Raw genomic sequence first — 20,833 nt, 5'->3', positions numbered from 1 at the left:
CTTTACCTTTACCTTTAGGTTGCCTTGATAGCTAGCCTAGCAGGAGCAAGCACACCTTAGTCTAGCTGGGTCTACTCTGAATTTTATGAAGTCCTCCCCAAGTTGAACAAGACACAAAATGGTCACTTAGGGTGGGGAGGCAGAGCGAGATACAAAAAACGATGGCTCAATGGATGGACTGGGCTATCCGTTTTGTTTATTATTTTTATCTGTTTATTTGGTGTGGGGATTTTACAACTGCCGTCGTTTACACTCTTCTGCGATGCTAATCCAACAGGGCTCCTCTTATATCAAGACTGGGGTAGTAGGCATCATATGTGTATTTTAAAAAAATACATTGGAATACGCTACCTGTGCAGGTATACCTTGCCCCATGAAATGTGCCACCTTCCTCACTGTTCCTCACATTATTATTATTATTTCTTTTTAGCTTTTTTTTAATTAAAGATTTTCTTGATTTACATAAGTGTGTGCAATGTCTCTCTCTCTCGTATTTTCCCCCTTCCATGTAACATTTTTACAAATCAGTTTCATTTGTTGAGACATTGTTAAATACCTTTTCAATCCAGAAGGCTTTTAGTTTATGAGGCAGGCAATACCTTAATGATCTTTTTAAACAGCTGGGGGTTTTTTTGTAATAGTTTTAGATTGTTTTATGAAAAGGGTGAGTACTGCAATATATCAATATATTTGTATACAGTATAAACACACACATTGGCGATACTACAATTTAAGGATCCTAATATAAAACCCTAAAGTTGGCCAGGAATCTGCCCAAAATACGTGGGCAAAGACAATACAAATATTTTACAGGTGAGGAAAAAGTGAGGCATAAGTGTGACATTACCGCAAGGCAAGCCAAGTCAGAGAATGTGTTGGGTTTTTTTGTGCTATTGTTAAACTATCGTGAGTAAAAAATCCTTGCCTACCTACTGCAGATCACCCAAACATACCAGTAGATCCAGATCTACTTCCTGTCTGCCCAGGTACAGAGTGATTTATTTATTTAGATGATTTATATGCTACCATTTGTACTGGCCACAGGGTGCTTTGCAAGAAAACCAAGCAGGCAAGAATACATAAAATCCGCAAGAATAGCACAGCCCATTAAGAAATGCACAACTATTCACTGAATGATAGTTTCTAGTAGCAGCAGTTGCTCCTCCCCCATAAGCATCTTTTGACCAACCACATGAAGCGATAAAGAGATGAAGCCAGACACACCTCAGAAGGGAGAGATTTCCATATGCAAGGAGCCACCACTGAAAAGGCCCTTCTCTGGGCACTCACATCATCACCATTATTGGTTACATATATTTGTTTGCTTACTACAAAAAAATAGTTTCAAAGTGACTTATAATAATTAAAAAACACCAAAATCTCAAAACACATTATTGATTATAAGAGCTCATCCTGCAATAACATAAAAAGGATAAATGGATAAATAAAAACATATTCACCCAGCACCTAGAGGTTGACTGTGATGGCACATCTCACTGGGGAGAGCATTCCATAATTGGGAAGCCACCACCGAGAAGGCCTGATCTCGTCTCTGCACTTTCCTCAAAAGAGATCATGTACCTCATCCTACCTAGGGATCACCAGGAAAACCTCTTATGCTGAATTTAAAGCAAGGGCAGGCTTTAAAGGTTATCTTGCAGATATTTGGGTCCTGAGCTGTGACATGAATAATGTTATTATGTACAACACTTAAGGGAGTTTTCTGACTAAGCAGCCTATCCATTTACAGTATCTAAATAACTATAGTAAGTACAAAAATAAATAGGAATACCAGCACGCTAAACATCACAATCTGGCCAGATCATACATACGGACAGTGGAGGTTTTCATCACTCCCTTAGGCCTAATTTACACTGTACATTTAAAGCTGTATCCTATCACCTTGTACAGTCCTGGCTTTCCCCAAAGAATCCTGGGAAATGTAGTTCTTTGAGGGGAACAAGGCTCTCCTAAAAATTCTCGGCACCCTTAACAAACTACACCTACCAGCAGTCTTGGGGGGGGGGGAGTCATGACTGTGTAAAGTGCAATGATACTGCTTTAAAACTGGTCTTTTTGAGAAATGGCACAAGCCCTATTAGGGCCTTGTTTATTTCTATTTAAATTTAAACAAATGTTTATAAACAGCTGATATAAAATACCAAAGTAGCGTGCAACAAAATATTGCGAGTGAAAATAATAACATGTCAGAAAAGCGATACAATAATAATCATTTTTTAAACGGCTGGCTCATCTGAACAGGTCTCTTGGCATGAAGAGACACCTGAAAACTAGGCTTGTGCCAAACGCCAGACTTTTAATGGAAGTCTTGGCAGATGTTGTTCAAAGCTTTGCAAATTATTTTCTGCACACAATGAAGTTTGCATGGAGAAAAGGAGATAGAAAACAGGGTTACAATACAACAGCTATGCACATTCCAGCTATGCCTGGCACCATCACAGTCAACCTCTAGGTGCTGGGTGAATATGTTTTTATTTATCCATTTATCCTTTTTATGTTATTGCAAGATGAGCTCTTATAATCAATAATGTATTTTGAGATTTTGGTTTTTTTTATTCTTATAAGTCACTATGCACATTCAACAGGCTTCCCTTTTAAAGAGATTTTTTTAAAAAGGAGAAAAGCACTCTGTGCATGCTCAGAGACACCTTTGCCCAAGTGGCAGCATTTGAAATACTGAGCAAAAAACTGCGAACTTCCGAGCTACGGTTCCTAGCTTGGCAGATGCTTTGCATTCCTACCCAACCCAGCTCAACTCTTCCTCCTTCCCAGCAAAATGCAACATGAAGCCAACCCCCCCCCCCCCGCTCATCTCAGTCCTCCTCCCCAGCAACCAAGTCCTGCCAAGGGACAAAGGCGGGAACGAAGCGTGACGGACACCCAAGCAAGCCAATGCCCGGCAAGATATCCACCCCCCACCTCGCCCACTCACCAATCAGCGCCGCCCAACCCCTCAGGGGCGGGGTTCCTTCCCGGCTCGTTCGAGACGAGCGAAGACGAAGAATGCGCCTTCCGCCATCTTGGGTGCGGCGCCCATCGCCTCAGCCTCCTTTCCGCACTCGTGGTACAACCCAGCGCCGGGCGGGAGAACGGGAGTCGGTGGGCCCGTTGGTGGAGTATATATATATATATATTTATATATATTAGAAAAAAACCTCCACACAACCCGAAATCATGCCCTTGTTTCATAATATACTGTTAAGCGACAACTCAAGCGGACGCCACGCTCAAGATGGCGTCGGCGTCCTCCCCACCTCGTGCGGGAGACGCGCGCCGTGCGGGGTGACGTCACCGCGCGCTTCTGGGCATGGGCAGGTGGGAAGAGCAGGCTAAGTTTGGCCCCTGTTAGGAGGAGGGAAGCGGGAGCAGGAGGCAGGCTGCTGTGCGTGGGAAAACTCGAGGCAGGCTCCGGTCTCCTCCTTCTCCCTCCCCCCTTCTCTCCCCACTTCCCTGCCTTTTGGGGGCCAGGCCTGCCAGCCCCTTCCCTTTTTTTTCCTTTTTGCCTGTGCTGGGGGAAGCAGCTGCTGGTGCCATGGCTGCTGAAGACTCCAGCTCCCTGCCCTGGTCCATCAACAAGGATGATTACGAGCTGCAGGAGGTGATTGGTGAGTGGGGCCGGGCACTTGGGGGGTGGGAAGGGCGAGGAGGCCGGGGGGGGGGTGCTGCTCCCTCCCCAGATCTCTCCAGCTAGGCCTGGCGTGGCCAAAATGCAAGGAAGATCAGGGTGGATCTTGCATTTTCTAGGGGGGGCTGCACTTTTGCACCGTGTGTGCGTGAGCCTAGGAGTTGCTCTCCTCCCTCTCTCTCTCTGTGTGTGTGTTGGGACTCCCGTGTGCAGCATATAATCCTGCCTTTCAGCTGGAGGAGAGGAGCACGAGGGGGTGTGCCTCTGCCTGGCATTTTCGCGTGTGCACTTGGGAGTGCGAAGGGCTGGCCTTTCCAGGTCTGTGTCAGGGCATCTGACACTTTCTCTGCTCCGCTCTTTTCCCTGAAATCTGGGGCCAAAGCGCCCAGATGGGTTTACAGTGACTGTTTTGTGTCGACAGGGTGGCCTCCCTTGTGAAACGGAGTCCTCTGCCCCTGGGGAGGAAACACTTCTGAGCCAAGCATTGTGGGCACCTTATATGTCGTGCTGGCGGAGTGGAAATTATATCTGTGATGTGTCTGTCTATCTGTCTGTATATGTACACACACATAAATATATATATGTTAAATATATGTATGGCATACCATGACCCCTATCTTAAATGTCCTTTTCTGGCTGCAAGTCTTGCTGAGGTCAAAGGGGTTGTGAATAGTGCTCTGGATTGCAGCCCAGAAAGAACCAAATTAATGTAGGGAATTGCATGTGTCATGTTCATGCAGCGAAAAGGACAGAGTGGGCATTGTGTGCTTACGGGCGTGTGCAGGTTGTGTATATATGTCAGGATGTGTGTCCGGCAGCTCTTAGTGGTGACAGGCAAGCCTCTTTCTTGGAGCTGGGTGGGTGGTGCTGGGTGGTGGTGCTTTGGAGGTGGGGGCCTTGCATGTGTTGCGCCTGCCGCACGTGTGCTTTGGTGCTGGCGGGTAACCCAGTTCCGGAAATAATAGTTTTCTGGATGCCTTTTTTTCATTCATCTGGAGGACCATGTGTGTCTCCCGGGAGCTCATGGTGTATGTCAGCTGCGTTTGGGGAAATCTCTTGTATTGGCATTCTTGCTTTTCAAAATATTGTAGAGCTTGCTGCTTCTTAGCTAGGTGGGAGAGTCATGCTTTCTCATGCGAAGTTGGGGCTAAGGTGTTTGTGCATGCGTGAACATGTGTGCCCTGAGCTGCTTGGCTGTGGGTAGATGTATGAGATTTTGTGGAATTTGGATTGTGCTGAAGTGATTACCGTGGACCTGAGTGATCAGGGCTTAAATTCCTACTCAGCCTTGAAGCTCACTGGCTAACCCTGGGCCAGTCACCATCTCTTAGCTTAACCCACCTCACTGGGTTCTTGTGAATATAAAAGGGGGAGAGCAGAACCATATATGACTCCTTGGGTTCTTTGGTGGAAAGGTGGGATATAAACGTAATAAATCTGTGCCTGATTTGGAGGTGAAGGAGCACTTGAGTCGAGTGTTCTCATGCATAATACCATTGTATGCACCCCATTTTGTACACAATTAAAATACCTGGATCTTATTTTGTAGGCACACAGCTATAGTTACATGCTACCAGTTCAGTACGCCTACTCCTGCATGTGTGTATTCCTGTACAAAGCTCTACAGATGATATCTGTTGGCGTTAGCGCTGTAGGCTTTCGTGGGATCTCTGTCTTCTCCCAGGGGAATGGTGTGTTGCCGACTTTGTACTGGGTTGTAGGTATCTGCAGGCCTGCAGCTACTCTCCCTGTTAATGATGCTCCACGGATGAGGTGGTTTGAATACCTGTGGTTTGAAAGCTCTGGGGGTGTGGCTCTGCTATCATTTAAGGTTTTTGTAACTGGATCCTTGCTCTCCGTCAAACTTTCTCTTGCTGGAGCTGTGGAGATACAAGGTGCACCATAGAATTTTCATTTTTTATATTTCCTCTTTGCATTTTTAGTTTGCTGTAACAGATGCTCTCGCATTTCAGTTCTTGGAGGTGCATCTGTAAAGCTCAGGAAGAGGTAAAAACTCTTGAGGAGGTGTTAGCCGCTGGAGATTTGGGGGTCTGTTGCATTGTGGAAGTCATTGTGGGCTTGCAAAGTAAGCATTTTAGTGTTGGTGCAGCCTTGCAAATTTATAACGTATTGCTGAAACAGTGTTTGTCGCCCTTCATCCTGACACCTACTCTTGTGTGGTGACTCTTCTTCCCCGCCTTGGGGTGTGAGTTCATTGGGAGGACATCAGTGTTGGTGACCTTGGAATGGATGGTGGGTCCATAGAGTTGGTGCCAAAAGCTAAAGGAAGCCCAAGTCCAAGGAAGTTTGCTATGTATTTGTGACACCTCTGTACTGCTCATCAACCAAGTTCTCTGGTTTTATCATAATCAGCAAAGTCAGTCTAAAAAAGTGATTGGGCACAAAGCAATCTAAAAAAAATTATAAAAGCATCTTAAACCCAGCATGGATTAGTGCCAATGATCTGAAATGTCCCCTCCTCAAAACTATATAATTAAAAGTTATGGGATTTTTTAAAAAAACAAAAAAACGGATGTTTAGTTGGCACTGGAAAGACCATAACAGAAGTATCGGATGAGCCTCTGTAAGAAAAATAATATGCAACTGGGGTGCCAACACTGCAAAAGGCCCTCCTCCTGGTGACCTCTCACCTTGACTCATTAGGATGGAAACCTGGAGAAGCACCTCTGCTGAAGATCTATTCTTAAGGGCCAGAGAGTGATACCTGACTGGAAGTGATCCAAGCTAGTCAGAAGCTGTTGAGGGCTTTAAGGGTGCTTTGGATTGGGCTTGGAAATCAAGGGTGTGGGTTTTCCAGAAAACTGTGAATTGTAAAATTCTCCTGTGAATTTTTATCAACATTTTCAGTTTGCATTGGAAAATGTTACAATGCCCACCAGAGTGATCTGATTCAGCGTGTTCGTTCCACTCGCATTGTTTTAAAAAGCCGAACTTTTCTGAAACTGCCCTGCTTGCCTAATTTTTTAATTACCGTTGGCATCTCTTCTTTGTTTCAAACGAACATATAAGATGGAATTTCCCCCATGAGATTTTTCCGTCCCATATCCCTGACTGGAAACCAGTGCAGGTCACCGAGCCTGGTGTGATGTGATCATACCTGCCAGCCCCAGTTACGATAACCCTGGTGCTCCACACTCTAGGCCTGTTGAAGTTTCCAGACCCATTTTCAAAGGCAGCCCCATGCATATCACTGTGCTGCTGTAATAACCCCACTAGGAGGTTACCAGAACCTCATTAACCGTTGTAAGGCTATCTCTGCCCAACTAAAGTTGCAGTTGGCCTGTCTGCCAAAGCTGATGAAAGTGACTGTGCTGAATCGAATAGCACCCCCAGTTGTCAAACCTCCTCTTTGGATGGATGGAGCAGAATGTGAACCATTAAATGAGCAGATGAACCACCCACTAGTTCCGCTTCTTGAGATCAACTTGGCAAAGGCTGCGCTAACAGCTCCTCTGCCTTGCCGGGATTGAGGCTCCATTCACTGGCTGTCATTCATTCCATTTCCATGCCAAAGCTGTGGTTCAGAACACCCACTGAGTTACCTGGATTAGATGAAAAGGAGATAAAGAGCTGGGTGTCACCTGCATATTGGTGACACACCAGCCCCCACCCCTCGGTGACCTCTCCCAGTGGTTTCATGTAGGTGTTAGATAGCCCGGGGGATAAAATGGAGCCCTGTTGAACCCCATGGCATAACTGAGATAGGTCAGGGCAATAATCCCCCAGAGTAATAATTCCTTGAATCAACCATAAAAATGTGAGAGCACCATCATTGCCGTGTAGGGCCTCTGGGCTCCAAACCAGGCAACAAGTAACCAGACAGATACTGTGATTGATGGTATCAAAAGCCACTGAGAGGTCCAAGAGAATCAACAGGCACTTTGGTGAGATCTCTGGGAAAGATACAGCAGGGTGAAGTATGGGGATGGTAGCTGATTACAGGGCCAGAAGGGAATAGACAGGGTGATGGTGATGAATGGTGCTGCAAGAGGCTGCATGCAAAAATCCAGTAGAATGTGAAGACAAGGGAGATGGGAAGTGAAGACAATGAAAGGCCCACGAGAGCAGTGTGTAGCAAGTGCATTAGGCTCGTGAGCATTGGTAGCCAACATAGTGCTCTCCAGCTATTGTTGGACTGCAACTCTTATAATTCCTGGCCATTGCTGGCTGAGGTTGATGGGAGTTGGAGTCTTTCAACATCTGGGGAATATTCTGTTGACTATCCTTGTCCTAGAAGATGGCTTTCCAGGAAAGGCCAGGGATGGAACCACCCTCGTTGCGAGAGTCTTCATCCATGGTAGTGTTGGAGGCCTTTACGTTTCTTGGAGGTATCTTGAGGACAGATGGGGCATTCCAACCCCACCTATTGGTTTGTTGGACTATGGTAGCTGCTGTTATGCATCAGAGCTGTGGAAGAATTGCCTCTTGGAAAATACTGGTGACACGGCCTCTCCTTTGAAGACTTCTGAATTCTGAACCAATATTGTTGGTTGGTTCCTCAGTAGGCTGTCCCATGGCACCCCCTTTGTCTCTTTCCCCTGCAAAATAGTGAGTGACTGCAAACTCTCTCCTGGCTGCCATGTTTATGTGATCAGTACCTTAGAGATAAGGAATTGTGTCACATTCAGTTGGGCTAGTAGTTTGACAAGTTAACTGTCCCGTTTTCATCATTCAGAAAAAGCTCCCATGCGCATCGTGGCTGAGCGTTGGGGTGTCAGCCCTGGCAAGCTCTCATAAGCAAATGAGTCACTTAAAGGTCAAACTCCACCACTGAGACCGTTGCTCTGCTATCTGTCTGTCCTGTTCCTCAGGTGATGGTCTGGAGTTTGCATGTGTGTTCCTGCTGTCCAATCCATGCTGTTTATTTTTAGTGGAGGCAGCAGCAGGTGAATAGGGCTGGTGCCCTTTGTCTGGCTTCTGCAGCAATCACAAGTAACATGACTCATTTAAGAGGCGGGGTGGGGTGGGGGGAAGGAAGAGGAAAAAGAACCCATAGGTTCAAATTTTAGAAGAAGGGGAAAAGAGCACTTAAATGTTCCTTTTCCAGCAGCTTTCAAACGCCTTCGTTCCCAGATCCGCGCTGGACAGCTGCACCATGTCTATGAGTTAGGTTGAGAAAACTTGGAGCCAGACATGACAAGATACTGCTCTTCTGGAAATTGCTTTTGATCAAATGCTGCCCATACTGTAATAGGGAAGTAGGAGCACAAACCTGCTAAAGAGGTCTGCTTCTGTTTAAGCATAGTTGGTCTCTGGCATGAATGTTGCAGGATTGCACAGACAGCTTCACAGTATGAAAAGGGACCAAGTCCCCTGGAGCCAGTGTCTGATGCAAAGATGCTGAGCTTTATGATGGGCATCAAGGGCATCCTGATCAAATTTGCAGATGACACCAAACTGGGAGGGGTGGCTAACACCCCAGAGGACAGGATCACACTTCAAAACGACCTTGACAGATTAGAGAACTGGGCAAAAACAAACAAGATGAATTTTAACAGGGAGAAATGTAAAGTATTGCACTTGGGCAAAAAAAATGAGAGGCACAAATACAAGATGGGGGACACCTGGCTTGAGAGCAGTACATGTGAAAAGGATCTAGGAGTCTTGGTTGACCACAAACTTGACATGAGCCAACAGTGTGACGCGGCAGCTAAAAAAGCCAATGCAATTCTGGGCTGCATCAATAGGAGTATAGCATCTAGATCAAGGGAAGTAATAGTGCCACTGTATTCTGCTCTGGTCAGACCACACCTGGAGTACTGTGTCCAGTTCTGGGCACCACAATTCAAGAAGGACACGGACAAACTGGAACGTGTCCAGAAGAGGGCAACCAAAATGGTCAAAGGCCTGGAAACGATGCCTTATGAGGAACGGCTAAGGGAGCTGGGCATGTTTAGCCTGGAGAAGAGGAGGTTAAGGGGTGATATGATAGCCATGTTCAAATATATAAAAGGGTGTCACATAGAGGAGGGAGAAAGGTTGTTTTCTGCTGCTCCAGAGAAGCGGACACGGAGCAATGGATCCAAACTACAAGAAAGAAGATTCCACCTAAACATTAGGAAGAACTTCCTGACAGTAAGAGCTGTTTGACAGTGGAATTTGCTGCCAAGGAGTGTGGTGGAGTCTCCTTTTTTGGAGGTCTTTAAGCAGAGGCTTGACAACCATATGTCAGGAGTGCTCTGGTGGTGTTTCCTGCTTGGCAGGGGGTTGGACTCGATGGCCCTTGTGGTCTCTTTCAACTCTATGATTCTATGATTCTATGATGCGATCATTGGTTAGGAAAGGCGTACAGTGTGATGCCAATGCTCTGCTTTTCTGCTGCCTGCAAGGGGGGGGGGTCAAATGAAGTGGAGCGGGAGGCAGGGAAACCCTGATTGGGATTGGATGGCTTGGCTGCTTCAGCTAAGTACTACTGAAGATGCCTCGGCTGGTGGTAGCTTGCATGTCCCATGTAATGTGTAGTTTGGTCGTAAGTGGTTGCTGCTAAGTTGGGTCCTATTTCCTTTGTTGTTGTTGCTGCTGTTGTTTAGTCATTTAGTCGTGTCCGACTCTTTGTGACCACCTGGACCAGAGCACGCCAGGCACTCCTGTCTTCCACTGCCTCCCGCAGTTTGGTCAAACTCATGCTGGCAGCTTCGAGAACACTGTCCAACCATCTCATCCTCTGTCGTCCCCTTCTCCTTGTGCCCTCCATCTTTCCCAACATCAGGGTCTTTTCCAGGGAGTCTTCTCTTCTCATGAGGTGGCCAAAGTATTGGAGCCCCAGCTTCAGGATCTGTCCTTCCAGTGAGCACTCAGGGCTGATTTCCTTAAGAATGGATAGGTTTGATCTTCTTGCAGTCCATGGGACTCTCAAGAGTCTCCTCCAGCACCATAATTCAAAAGCATCAATTCTTCGGCAGGCAGCCTTCTTTATGGTCCAGCTCTCACTTCCATACATCACGACTGGGAAAACCATAGCTTTAGTTTCCTTTAATTTTATTTGTGAAGCTGGAGCCATTACAAAACAAGATGCATGAAACAAAGCAAAATGTACTATTGCCCAGTTAAAACTGTGATTAAAACTGGGCATTCTGTCAAATAGAAAATTGTTCCACTGAAGAATTTGACTTGTCGTCCCCACAAACTTCCCTCCTTAAAAATGCGGCTCTAAAGGCAAAGCAAGTCACCTTTTCAGAAGTGTCCCCCCCCCTAAGAAAAGTTAATCAAGTGCCCCGTAGGTCTTTCAGCTGATAGATTTAAATCTTTGGACAAGGCTACTCTTAGGTCCTCATAAATGGGTCGGACAAATAAGTAGCTAGGTAAATTTTCAGGCATATTTTCCCTGCCCCCCATGGACAAGCTCTGTCCCCATGCAGAATCCAGCGATGGCGTCCTTCAGCTATAGCAAAGTACCTGGGTTGGAATCGCAGAGATGTAGAAACGTTTCTCCATTTTAACATTTGTCATGTTTGTTACATAGTAGGGATAAGGAGTCTGAATTGGGACCGATTATTTTGGTGTGTGTTTGCTCTTTTTTATGTGATGAAGGGTAATGAAATAATTAGTAGGGGAAGAATCATATTAATTTATTTTTCCTGTAGACTATCTCCCTTGCAACTGGCTGCTGGTCTTCAAAGATTGCTTCAGGATTTTGGACTGCGTGTTAAAACACATGTTGACAATTGGGCTTGTTCTTATTTTCGTCCTTCTTACCTTCTCCCCCCTCCTTTGACCCTCAAATTCCTGAAAGCACTGAAATACTCAACCTTTGCAGGCTGTGACTAAAAGCTCTGCAAAGAACTCGTGTAATTCATAGGAGGAAAGGTGAGAGGTCATGGATCTTGCGGGTGAGATAGGGCAGAAAAATTCCCAGGTCTTTTCCCATTTTGTAAATTTGTTAGTAACAATGAATGGATGCTAATTGGAAATATTACGCAAGCTTGGCAGTTCCAAATGGTTTTGCTTTGACAAGTAAAATAACCTGGCTGAATTGGATAACACTCTAAGGTAAGTGGTTCTCAAAGGGTGTGGTAGGAGACAGTGTTAGAAACTCAGATTTTTTGTTTTCCAATGTATTTCTTATCAATAAAAAACTCAGTGTGGCACAAGAAATCTTTTGTTCTGAAGCTCAATGGCTTGAGAACCACAGTTCTAGAAATTACCAGTTTTGCCGTTCAGAATTTTCTAGGAAACCCGCAATCCTGGGTGTTGTGTTTATTTTCCCCTCCACTGTCTTTTTGTTATGCTCAGTTATTTATTTATTTATTTTTTGGGGGGAAACCACTTTCACTCTACCCACTCACCACTTCCCGCCCCCTTCCCATCCATGTCCTGTAGCTTGTACAGTATATCTAACCGCCAATAGTTTCTTTGGGGGGGGTGTGTCTCATATTGGAGTTCTTGGTGCAAGGCCTTAAACCTTGCACCAGTATGCGAATGGAGAAACGGCTATCTTTAAGTTGGCAAACTGCTAATGTTGCTGCTCCGAATCACATTGATACAAAACACTATTACTAGGAAACCACTTTGTGGTTTCTCCCCTCCCCTCCTTTTTTTGGGTTAAAAAAACACTTCCTCATGCTGATTCTTTGCCTGAAAACCACCCACGAAAAACTCTTGAGTTACTCTAGTGGGCATTGTGCCATCCTGCCACCGCTGTTTGCTGAATGCTATAAAGAGAGAGAGAGAGGAAATCCCCTTGTGAAATGTCCTTGCTTTATCTAGGGCCCAAAAGATGAAAAAATCTATTACTCAGCACGGGTCTGATTCATTCCATTTACAAGGTATGCATTATATCTGTGTCATGATCTGGGATTAGCCTGGAGTGACTAACAGCTGCAGCGTCTCTGTGGACTTAGATCGGAGATCCTCTGCATGTGAAGACAGCAGCTGTTGGTGGAGGCAAAGATTATAGCCTGGGTTGCGTCTATTCCTTTCCCTGTATGGTCTAGTGCAGGGGGTCAGCAAACCTTTTCAGCAGGGGGCCGGTCCACTGTCCCTCAGACCTTGTGGGGGGCCGGACTATATATTTTTTTTTGGGGGGGGAGGATTGAATTCCTATGCCCCACAGTTAACCCAGAAATGCATTTTAAATAAAAGGGCACATTCTACTACTACTACTACTACTACTATTACTAATTTATTATTTGTACCCCACCCATCTGGGTGGGTTTCCCCAGCCACTCTGGGCGGCTTCCACAAAGACAAAAAATACACTAAGATGTCACACATTAAAAACTTCCCTGAACAGGGCTGCCTTCAGATGTCTTCTGAATGTCAGGTAGTTGTTTATCTCTTTGACATCTGACGGGAGGGCGTTCCACAGGGCGGGCGCCACTACCGAAAAGGCCCTCTGCCTGGTTCCCTGTAGCTTCACTTCTCGCAGTGAGGGAACCGCCAGAAGGCCCTCAGAGCTGGACCTCAGTGTCCGGGCAGAACGATGGGGTTGGAGATGCTCCTTCAGGTATACTGGGCCGAGGCCGTTTAGGGCTTTAAAGGTCAACACCAACACTTTGAATTGTGCTCGGAAACGTACTGGGAGCCAATGTAGGTCTTTCAAGGCCGGTGTCATGTAAAAACACACTGATTCCCGGACCGTCCGCCGGCCAGATTTAGAAGACGATTGGGCCGGATCCAGCCCCCATGCCTTAATTTGCCAGCCATGGTTTAGTGAATGCATTTGGGCAGTGTGCAACACACACACACACACACACACGAGTCAGTTAGTGCAGAATGTAATATTGGACTCAAAAGATGATGATGATGATTTTTTACTGTTGATCAGGTGGAAACATACACGATTTCGTTCAACCAGTGTTAGAAACTCAAATATATAAGTTAGGCTCCAAATGGCTCCTTAAAGCAAGGTTGCAGTTGCCAGAACGGAATGTCTAGTTGCCATTTTGGACAAGGCAGCTCTTGGACAAGTTGTATTTTTCAAATGGTGCGCTGACTGTGATTGATGATCAGTTTAACATCTGGCTAGTTCAGAGGACAACTTTGAGAACTTCAAAAGGAAAGTCACTTGATCCAAGGACAGTCTGCATATATATTTGCCTATTCTGACCTGCTTTTCTTAATGCTGACACAGACCATTCATAACATAAGAATATTCTTCACAATATATTGGAGAATATGAGCAGGGCAGTGGAGTAAGTGGAGACAAGCTACAACAATTAACTATAACGTTGTTCACTGCTCCTGCTCAGGCTGCACAGAAAAAGCATTTTGATCTCTAAAATTCATTCCACATGTGCAGATACAATATAGCAGATAGAATTCTGCAGGATGTGATATTAGTGTGTGAAAACAGTCAAGATCCAATGATTGCCAGGCACGCACTGCCAGATGGCGGAGATGTCAAGTTGCAAGTGGATGATAGTCAGGTGCAAAATACGCCTGGGTAATTTTGAACACTGCCTACAGCCCATTTTACCTTTACCGTAGCCCTGTGGGGTAGATTAGGTTCATTGGCTTAAGGTCACCCAATGAATCTTTGCAGTTGAGGCAGGATTCAAATCTTGATCCCTCCCATACGTACTACTTTCGTGGTAACAAAATGAGCAAGGACAGTGTCTGATGCGGGGAGAAAATAATTTTGCCTTTCTTAGGTCAGGTTCCTTCAGAACTGCTTAACCCTTTACTGAATGGCCTGGCTGTTGCACTTGAGTAGCAGCATGGAGTGATACCAGCTTTGACGACTTTAGAAAGTTATTGTTTGTGCAGATCGAAGACCTGAATTTTTAACTTCCTTAAAAAATAATAGCAGCAAGAACTTGTTAAAATTCTGCATATTTCCTTGACCTTTGCAAAGAAATAGCTAGGCAGAAATGCACAAAATAATTGAAAGTGTAGAATACATTATAATAAATTTGCAGAATTTAAGTTTACATCACAGGTAGAATTATTATTTTGCTTTGGCACTTGAAACTTGTGAGCACAGCTCTGGATATGTAACACTGCATTTTAGTTGGGTTCAGATTTCTCCTTTGTGGTGAAGTTAGGGCTGCTTTGCTTTAAGGTTTTCAGAATCAGGGCTGAATGAAGCATTGCAAGGGAGGGAAGCAAAGTCCCTGAGATGCTCTGGTGCAAGCCAGAATAGCCAGACCAGCTGCAGCCTGAGGTGGAACTGTTTTGCCTGTGAGTGGAGCTGGGGGGGACCTTTTTAGCTAGTGCACCACCTCAGCCATATTGATGCTTTGCCTATGGAGTGCCTTGCAGTCGAGCAACAAAGGATTCCAGTTGCTGGAGCAGCAGAGACTTTCCATGCTTTAGCCCCAAGAAAATTGCAGGGATTTTATGATCTGGCATTCTTTTGTTTGCTTTCTTGAAATCAAGACAGCTATTCGTGCCAATTAAAAGGACATAAAGCATTAACATTATTTTTTTTTAATTCAGTGACTAACAATCTTCAGCTACTGTCATGAGATTTGTGGCTTTGTGTTGCTTCATCTTATTTGATCAAGGCTTGTTTCCTTCAGTTACTCAACGAGTAAGCGTTGCCTCTTGATGTAGCAGCTTAAATACCAGATGTGTGAGTTCTGTGTTCTGCATCTCTAACTGGATGATCTGTGCATACGCATTTCAGCATTCTCCATGTAGTCATTTCCCTTCTTTCAGTGTCCTTACAGCAAATCTCTGCTGTAAATGGACACAAGAATGTCAATTTGCACCAGCCTTCTGTTCCTCACGGTGGCCGGCCGGGTGCATCTGAGAAGTCCATAACAAGGATATGAAAGCAATAACCTCCGGAAGTCCCAGTATTTAAGAGATACACTGCTTTTGAGCCAGGAGGTTTTGCTTAATCATCATGGCCAGTAGCTACTGTGCTCCCATGTATGTTTTCGTCGTCTTTTCTCGCCACAAAGTACCTTTTTTGTTTTGTTTTTTAGGAACAGTTTGTTAAGGCTTTCCATATCAAAGAAATACAGACAACAAAAACCCGGAGCGTATACACCTATACACTTGGTTGCAGCAAACGTAAGACCAAAACAAGCAGACAGCAGAAAATCTCCCGCAAATATACAATACGTAAACACACGAACAAATAAACACTCAGTGAAGCAATAAAAGGAGCTGTCTTTTATGTAATTAACTAGCCAAGCATAGCAAGAAGGGAAAATAATTAACTCAGCCAGCCTGTAATAATAAAGCAGTACGAGTTGATGGAGGAAGCCAATCACTCTCTTTGACCGAAAAATATTTAATAAAACAAAACCATTCCCTTTCTTCCGAATGTCTCAACAAATGAAACTGATTTGTAAAAATGTTACATGGAAAAAATATGAGGGACATTACACATATTTCTGTAAATCAAGAAAATCTTTAATAATAATAAAAAAATGTAAATAAATAAATAATAATAAAACAAAACTATTTCACATAAGACTTTTCCCTTCAATGGACTCTTCCTTTCCCTCAATTGACAAGTTTTTACATAAGGGCCACCAACCAAATATGAGAATACCACTCCTGTATCAAATTTGCTGTTACTAATCTCAAATATTGTGCTACCACTATACAGGCTGCAATTACAAAGGGAAATGATAATAAAAGTAAAGACGGAAACAAATAAACCAATAAACTCTTATCACCACATAGTTGAGAAGCTTTCCTTCCCCATATGCTAACAGAAGCCGCACTGTCTGCTGAGTGACACTGTTGGACGCAGCCCCACGTGGATGATGCTTACCAGATTGCCCCTGCCTACGTATTTCACACTCTCACAGAATTCTTCCTTGTCATACTGTTGCTGCCTTTGTATTAATGGACTTTGAATTGAGTTTGTGCGGTTGGCATGCATGGTCTCTACCAAGAATTGAGGCACACTCATTCATGTTTTGTACAGCATATCGAATTGGCCGCCATGTTTAGTTGAGATTCTCACTCATCAGCTTATGCCAAAAATTTAAGAAGTCGTACTCTATAGCTAAAGTCAGCAGGCTTATGCTTTCATGTCCAAGATTCCATTTACAGATAGGTAGCTGTGTTGGTCTGCCATAGTCAAAATAAAAAAATTCCTTCCAGTAGCACCTTAAAGACCAACTAAGTTAGTTCTTGGTATGAGCTTTCGTGTGCATGCAGGTATCTGAAGAAGTGTGCATGCACAGGAAAGCTCATACCAAGAACTAACTTAGTTGGTCTTTAAGGTGCTACTGGAAGGAATTTTTTTATCAAGATTCCATTGTAATTGCTTACATTTATATGCTGTCTCCCTTTTGCCATGGAACCAAATACGACATGGGGTTCCCAGTTAGTCACTCAACAAGGTGCTGGCGACGCGGGTGGCGCTGTGGGTAAAACCTCAGTGCCTAGGACTTGCTGATCATAAGGTCGGCGGTTCGAATCCCCGCGGCGGGGTGAGCTCCCGTCGTTCGGTCCCAGCTCCTGCCCACCTAGCAGTTCGAAAGCACACCAAAGTGCAAGTAGATAAATAGGTACCACTTTATAGCGGGAAGGTAAACGGCGTTTCCGTGTGCGGCACTGGTGCTGGCTCGCCAGTTGCAGCTTCGTCACGCTGGCCACGTGACCCGGAAGTGTCTTCGGACGGCGCCGGCTCCCGGCCTCTTGAGCAAGATGAGCACGCAACCCTAGAGTCAGTCACGACTGGCCCGTACGGGCAGGGGGACCTTTACCTTTTTAAGGTGCTGGCAAAACACAGGCTTGCTTAGCTTTAGTGTGGCCATTGCTTCATGTTCCTTTGGACTCTACCCTTAGACTGACCTAGAACCTAAGGAGAACCCTGCTAGACCAGTCTAGAGGATGATCTAGTCCAATATCCTGTCCTTACAGTGGCCTATGGGATGCCCACGAGCTAAATACATATCTGTTAGCCTTTAAGGTGCCACAGGGCCTTGCTTTTGGCCAAAATGCAACGGTACTCTTGTTGCTCACTCCCACAAAATGATATTTTTTGCCCCAGTGGTCCTGTCCACTTTTGTGTAGAGCATTGTGTGAAAACCCAATGTACGTGGGCCTGAACAGCAGATTGATATCTGGGAATCATCCTGGGCCTGCGCATGGTGGATTTTGTGTGCCCTATTGATACATTAAGACTGTAGCATCGTGGTGGAGCGGCATGTTGGGTAGTTGGGAAGCAGAGGGAGGGTACATAAGTCCTAGGCATGTGGAGAAGGGAGGTGGGTATGTTTAGCCTGGAGAAGAGAAGACTGAAAGGTGATATCGTAGCCACCTTCAAATGTCTAAAGGGCTGTCGCATGGAAAATGGAGCAAGTTTGTTTTCTGCTGCTCCAGAGGTAGGACCTGAAGCAATGGATTCAAATTGCAAGAAAGGGGGTTCCAACTACAGTGGCGCCTCGCAAGACGAAATTAATTCGTTCCGCAAGTTTTTTCTTCTTGCGAGTTTTTCGTCTTGCGAAGCACGGTTTCCCATAGGAATGCATTGAAAATCAATTAATGCGTTCCTAGGGAAACCGCTTGCCAGGCTGACGGTGCGGAGAAGGGCTTTTCTCCCCACCGCAAGCCTTCAGGACAGGTACAGGAACAGAGGGGAAGGGGCGCAGCGCTTCTCCTCTGTTCCCGGGGCTTGCGGTGGGAGGAGGGTTTTTCCTCCCGACCGCCAACATTCAGAACAGCATTCTGAATGTTGGCGGTGGGAAGGAAAACCCTCCTCCCACCGCAAGTCTTCAGGAAAGCCATCCGAAGGCTGGTGCGGGGAGAAGGGCTTTCCACCCCACCGCCAGCCTTCGGAGGAGGTCCGAGGACAGTGGGGAAGACGCGCTGCGCTTCCCTGCTGTCCTGGAGATTTCCCTATGGGCTTTCGTCTTGCGAAGGAAGCCCATAGGGAAATTTGTTTTGCGAAGCGCCTCCAAAACGGAAAACCCTTTCGTCTAGCGGGTTTTCCGTCTTGCGAGGCGTTCGTCTTGCGGGGCACCACTGTACAGTGGTACCTCGGTTCTCAAATGCCTTGGTACTCAAACAACTTGGAACCCTGCAAACCCAGAAGTGAGTGTTCCGGTTTGCGAACATTTTTTGGAAGCCGAACATGCTCACGTTTTGGGTGTTACACTGAGGTCTCTCTATTTTTTTCCATTTATTTTGCGTTTTTGTGGCTCTTTTGTTTTTGTGACTGTGCGGAACCCAGTTCAGCTGCTGATTGATTGATTGATTGTGTGACTGCAGTACATTGTTTACTGCTTTCATTTTATGGACCAATGGTATTGTTATATAGTAAAATTCATGTTAAATTGCTCTTTTAGGGGTTGTTTTTATAAGCCTGGAACAGAGTAGTCCATTTTGCATTACTTCCTATGGGAAAGCGTGCCTTGGTTTTGGAATGCTTTGGTTTTGGAATGGACTTCTGGAACGGATTAAGTTTGAGAACCAAGGTACGACTGTACAGAACTTTCTGATGGTAGGAGCTGCTCGATGGTGGAACATACTCCCTCAGAAGGCCATGGGTTTAATTGCCATCTGTCAGCCATTATTTAGCTGTGATTCCTTCATTGGAGGGGGATGAATCTTTGGGTCTCTTCTGACTCTACAATTCTGTTATTCTATTATTCATTTTCTCTTGCTGTGGGGGAGCCATCGGGTAAGTGCATCATTTGAATTGGGCCTAAATTGCTGCAGACTAGCACAGCTATCTCTCTGGAATTAAAGTAGCAATTGGTAGATGTGAAGAGGAAATGGTTCAGTTCTCTGATCAATTAATCAAATTGAGGCTATTGCACAAGGGAATACAGAGAAGAACTTCATTGACTGATACTTCAGAAACCTGCACATTAGAGGCGGGAGTTAGTGAGTAAGCTTGAACTAATATATTACCCCTTTCCTCCTGCTTGTTCTTATTTGATGTAAAGTGAAATCTATATTAATATTTTTAATGTATGCTATGCAGTGTAAAGGTTTGCAACCTTTGGAGACTTGTGGAGACAATTCTATGAATTGCCTTCCCTCCATGCAAGTCTTTGCATATATGTTTCTATATGCAATATGTTGTCCATTCAGGAAATAGTTATTATATCTGGTGGGTTTATTTAATCTCTCCCCTTCCTTAACCTGCTAGGTTATTAATACTTCAACTGGTGGTTTAATGACCAAAATCATTAGGTGTAATTGCATTTTTTAAAAAAAATGTTATCAGGCATGTGGTTTTGTTTTTCAAAAAAAAAAGAAAGAAATAGGATGGAAGCAAGATACTACTAGGGAGGCAGTGCTGAGGAAAGTTTGGAGTTTGGAAAGAAGACAAGTAAAGCGGGGGACATGATAGAGGTGTAAAAAATGATGCACGGGTGTAGAGAAAGCAGATAGGGTATAATTTTTCTCTTCCTCTTATATTACTAGAACTCAGGGCATTCAGCGAAGTTGAATCTAACAAAGTTGCTCTTATTTTCCTACAGCAATGTATTTGACTAGTCGGAAGAACTGGGAAAACTAGCATTGTTTGGAAGAGAAGAATTGCTAATGAAAAAAATAACAGGATTGATGTATAACAGCTGAATCTAGTAAAGGAAATTAGGCACTAGAACTCTTGCATCATATTTTGAAATACTTGTGTGCTAAACCCAAACATTTTGCAGCTTGTGACAGGCCAGGAAAATTATTAGCTCATATGCTGGCAAATTGCTTTTGGAAAGAGTCGGTTCCCCCCGTCAAGAAAAGTACATAATGCACTGGCTATGAGCAATAAAGAAAACTACGCAATATATGCTGGCATATTAATAACACCCCACAAAGGTGCCATATTATTTCATAAGCTTTTTATTCTGCTTTTCACGTGGACCTTACAAAGAGGTTTATTGATGGTCATTGTTACAAGAATGTCAAATAGAAAAGACAAATGTTTTTGTTTTTAAACGAAGCCGGTATCTGTTTCTTCTATTCCCTCGGGGCAAAAAGAGCTCTTCAAAAGCTTCTGTGGTGGAAATTGGGGAAGGCAGGAGCTACTCTTGGGAGCTGAATGATGGCTGCTCACCAGGAGGCTTGTGCTTTTTCTCTGTGCTCCTCAGGGCGAGGTGATTTCTATTTTAAAAAGCAGCCATATTAACAGTTTCTTAGGCTGCCTGCACACCATACGTTTAAGGCACAGTTAAAGCACAACCCCCCTCAAAGATCCCTGGAAACTGTAGTTTAGGGGGTGCTGGGAATCGTAGATCTGTGAGGGGTTCCCAAGATCCTTTGAGGAGGGCTGTAAAGACATGTGTCGTGTTTAAACATCTTAAA

The 20,833-nt window shown here is 44.8% G+C and overlaps 1 protein-coding gene across 3 annotated transcripts in view; it reads left to right on the top strand.

Annotated features, from left to right (window-relative positions):
- The first annotated feature begins 3,320 nt into the window (after positions 1-3,320).
- The window catches only part of OXSR1 (oxidative stress responsive kinase 1), an 84,009-nt gene continuing 66,496 nt past the window's right edge, over positions 3,321-20,833 (top strand). Inside the window, exon 1 of one of the 3 annotated variants that reach the window (XM_082192468.1) lies at positions 3,321-3,626. In XM_082192468.1, coding sequence (XP_082048594.1) covers positions 3,554-3,626 — 73 coding nt within the window. In that variant the 5' untranslated portion in view covers positions 3,321-3,553. Of the gene's footprint in view, positions 3,627-12,368; positions 12,433-20,515; positions 20,626-20,833 lie in introns of those variants that run through there. The other 2 variants (XM_082192470.1, XM_082192469.1) reach the window with 2 other exon arrangements.

The sequence above is a fragment of the Podarcis vaucheri genome (assembly GCF_965113315.1).
Source record: "Podarcis vaucheri genome assembly, chromosome: 12".
NCBI classification, from domain to species: Eukaryota; Metazoa; Chordata; class Lepidosauria; order Squamata; family Lacertidae; genus Podarcis; species Podarcis vaucheri.
This window is presented reverse-complemented; position numbering and strand designations above follow the sequence as displayed.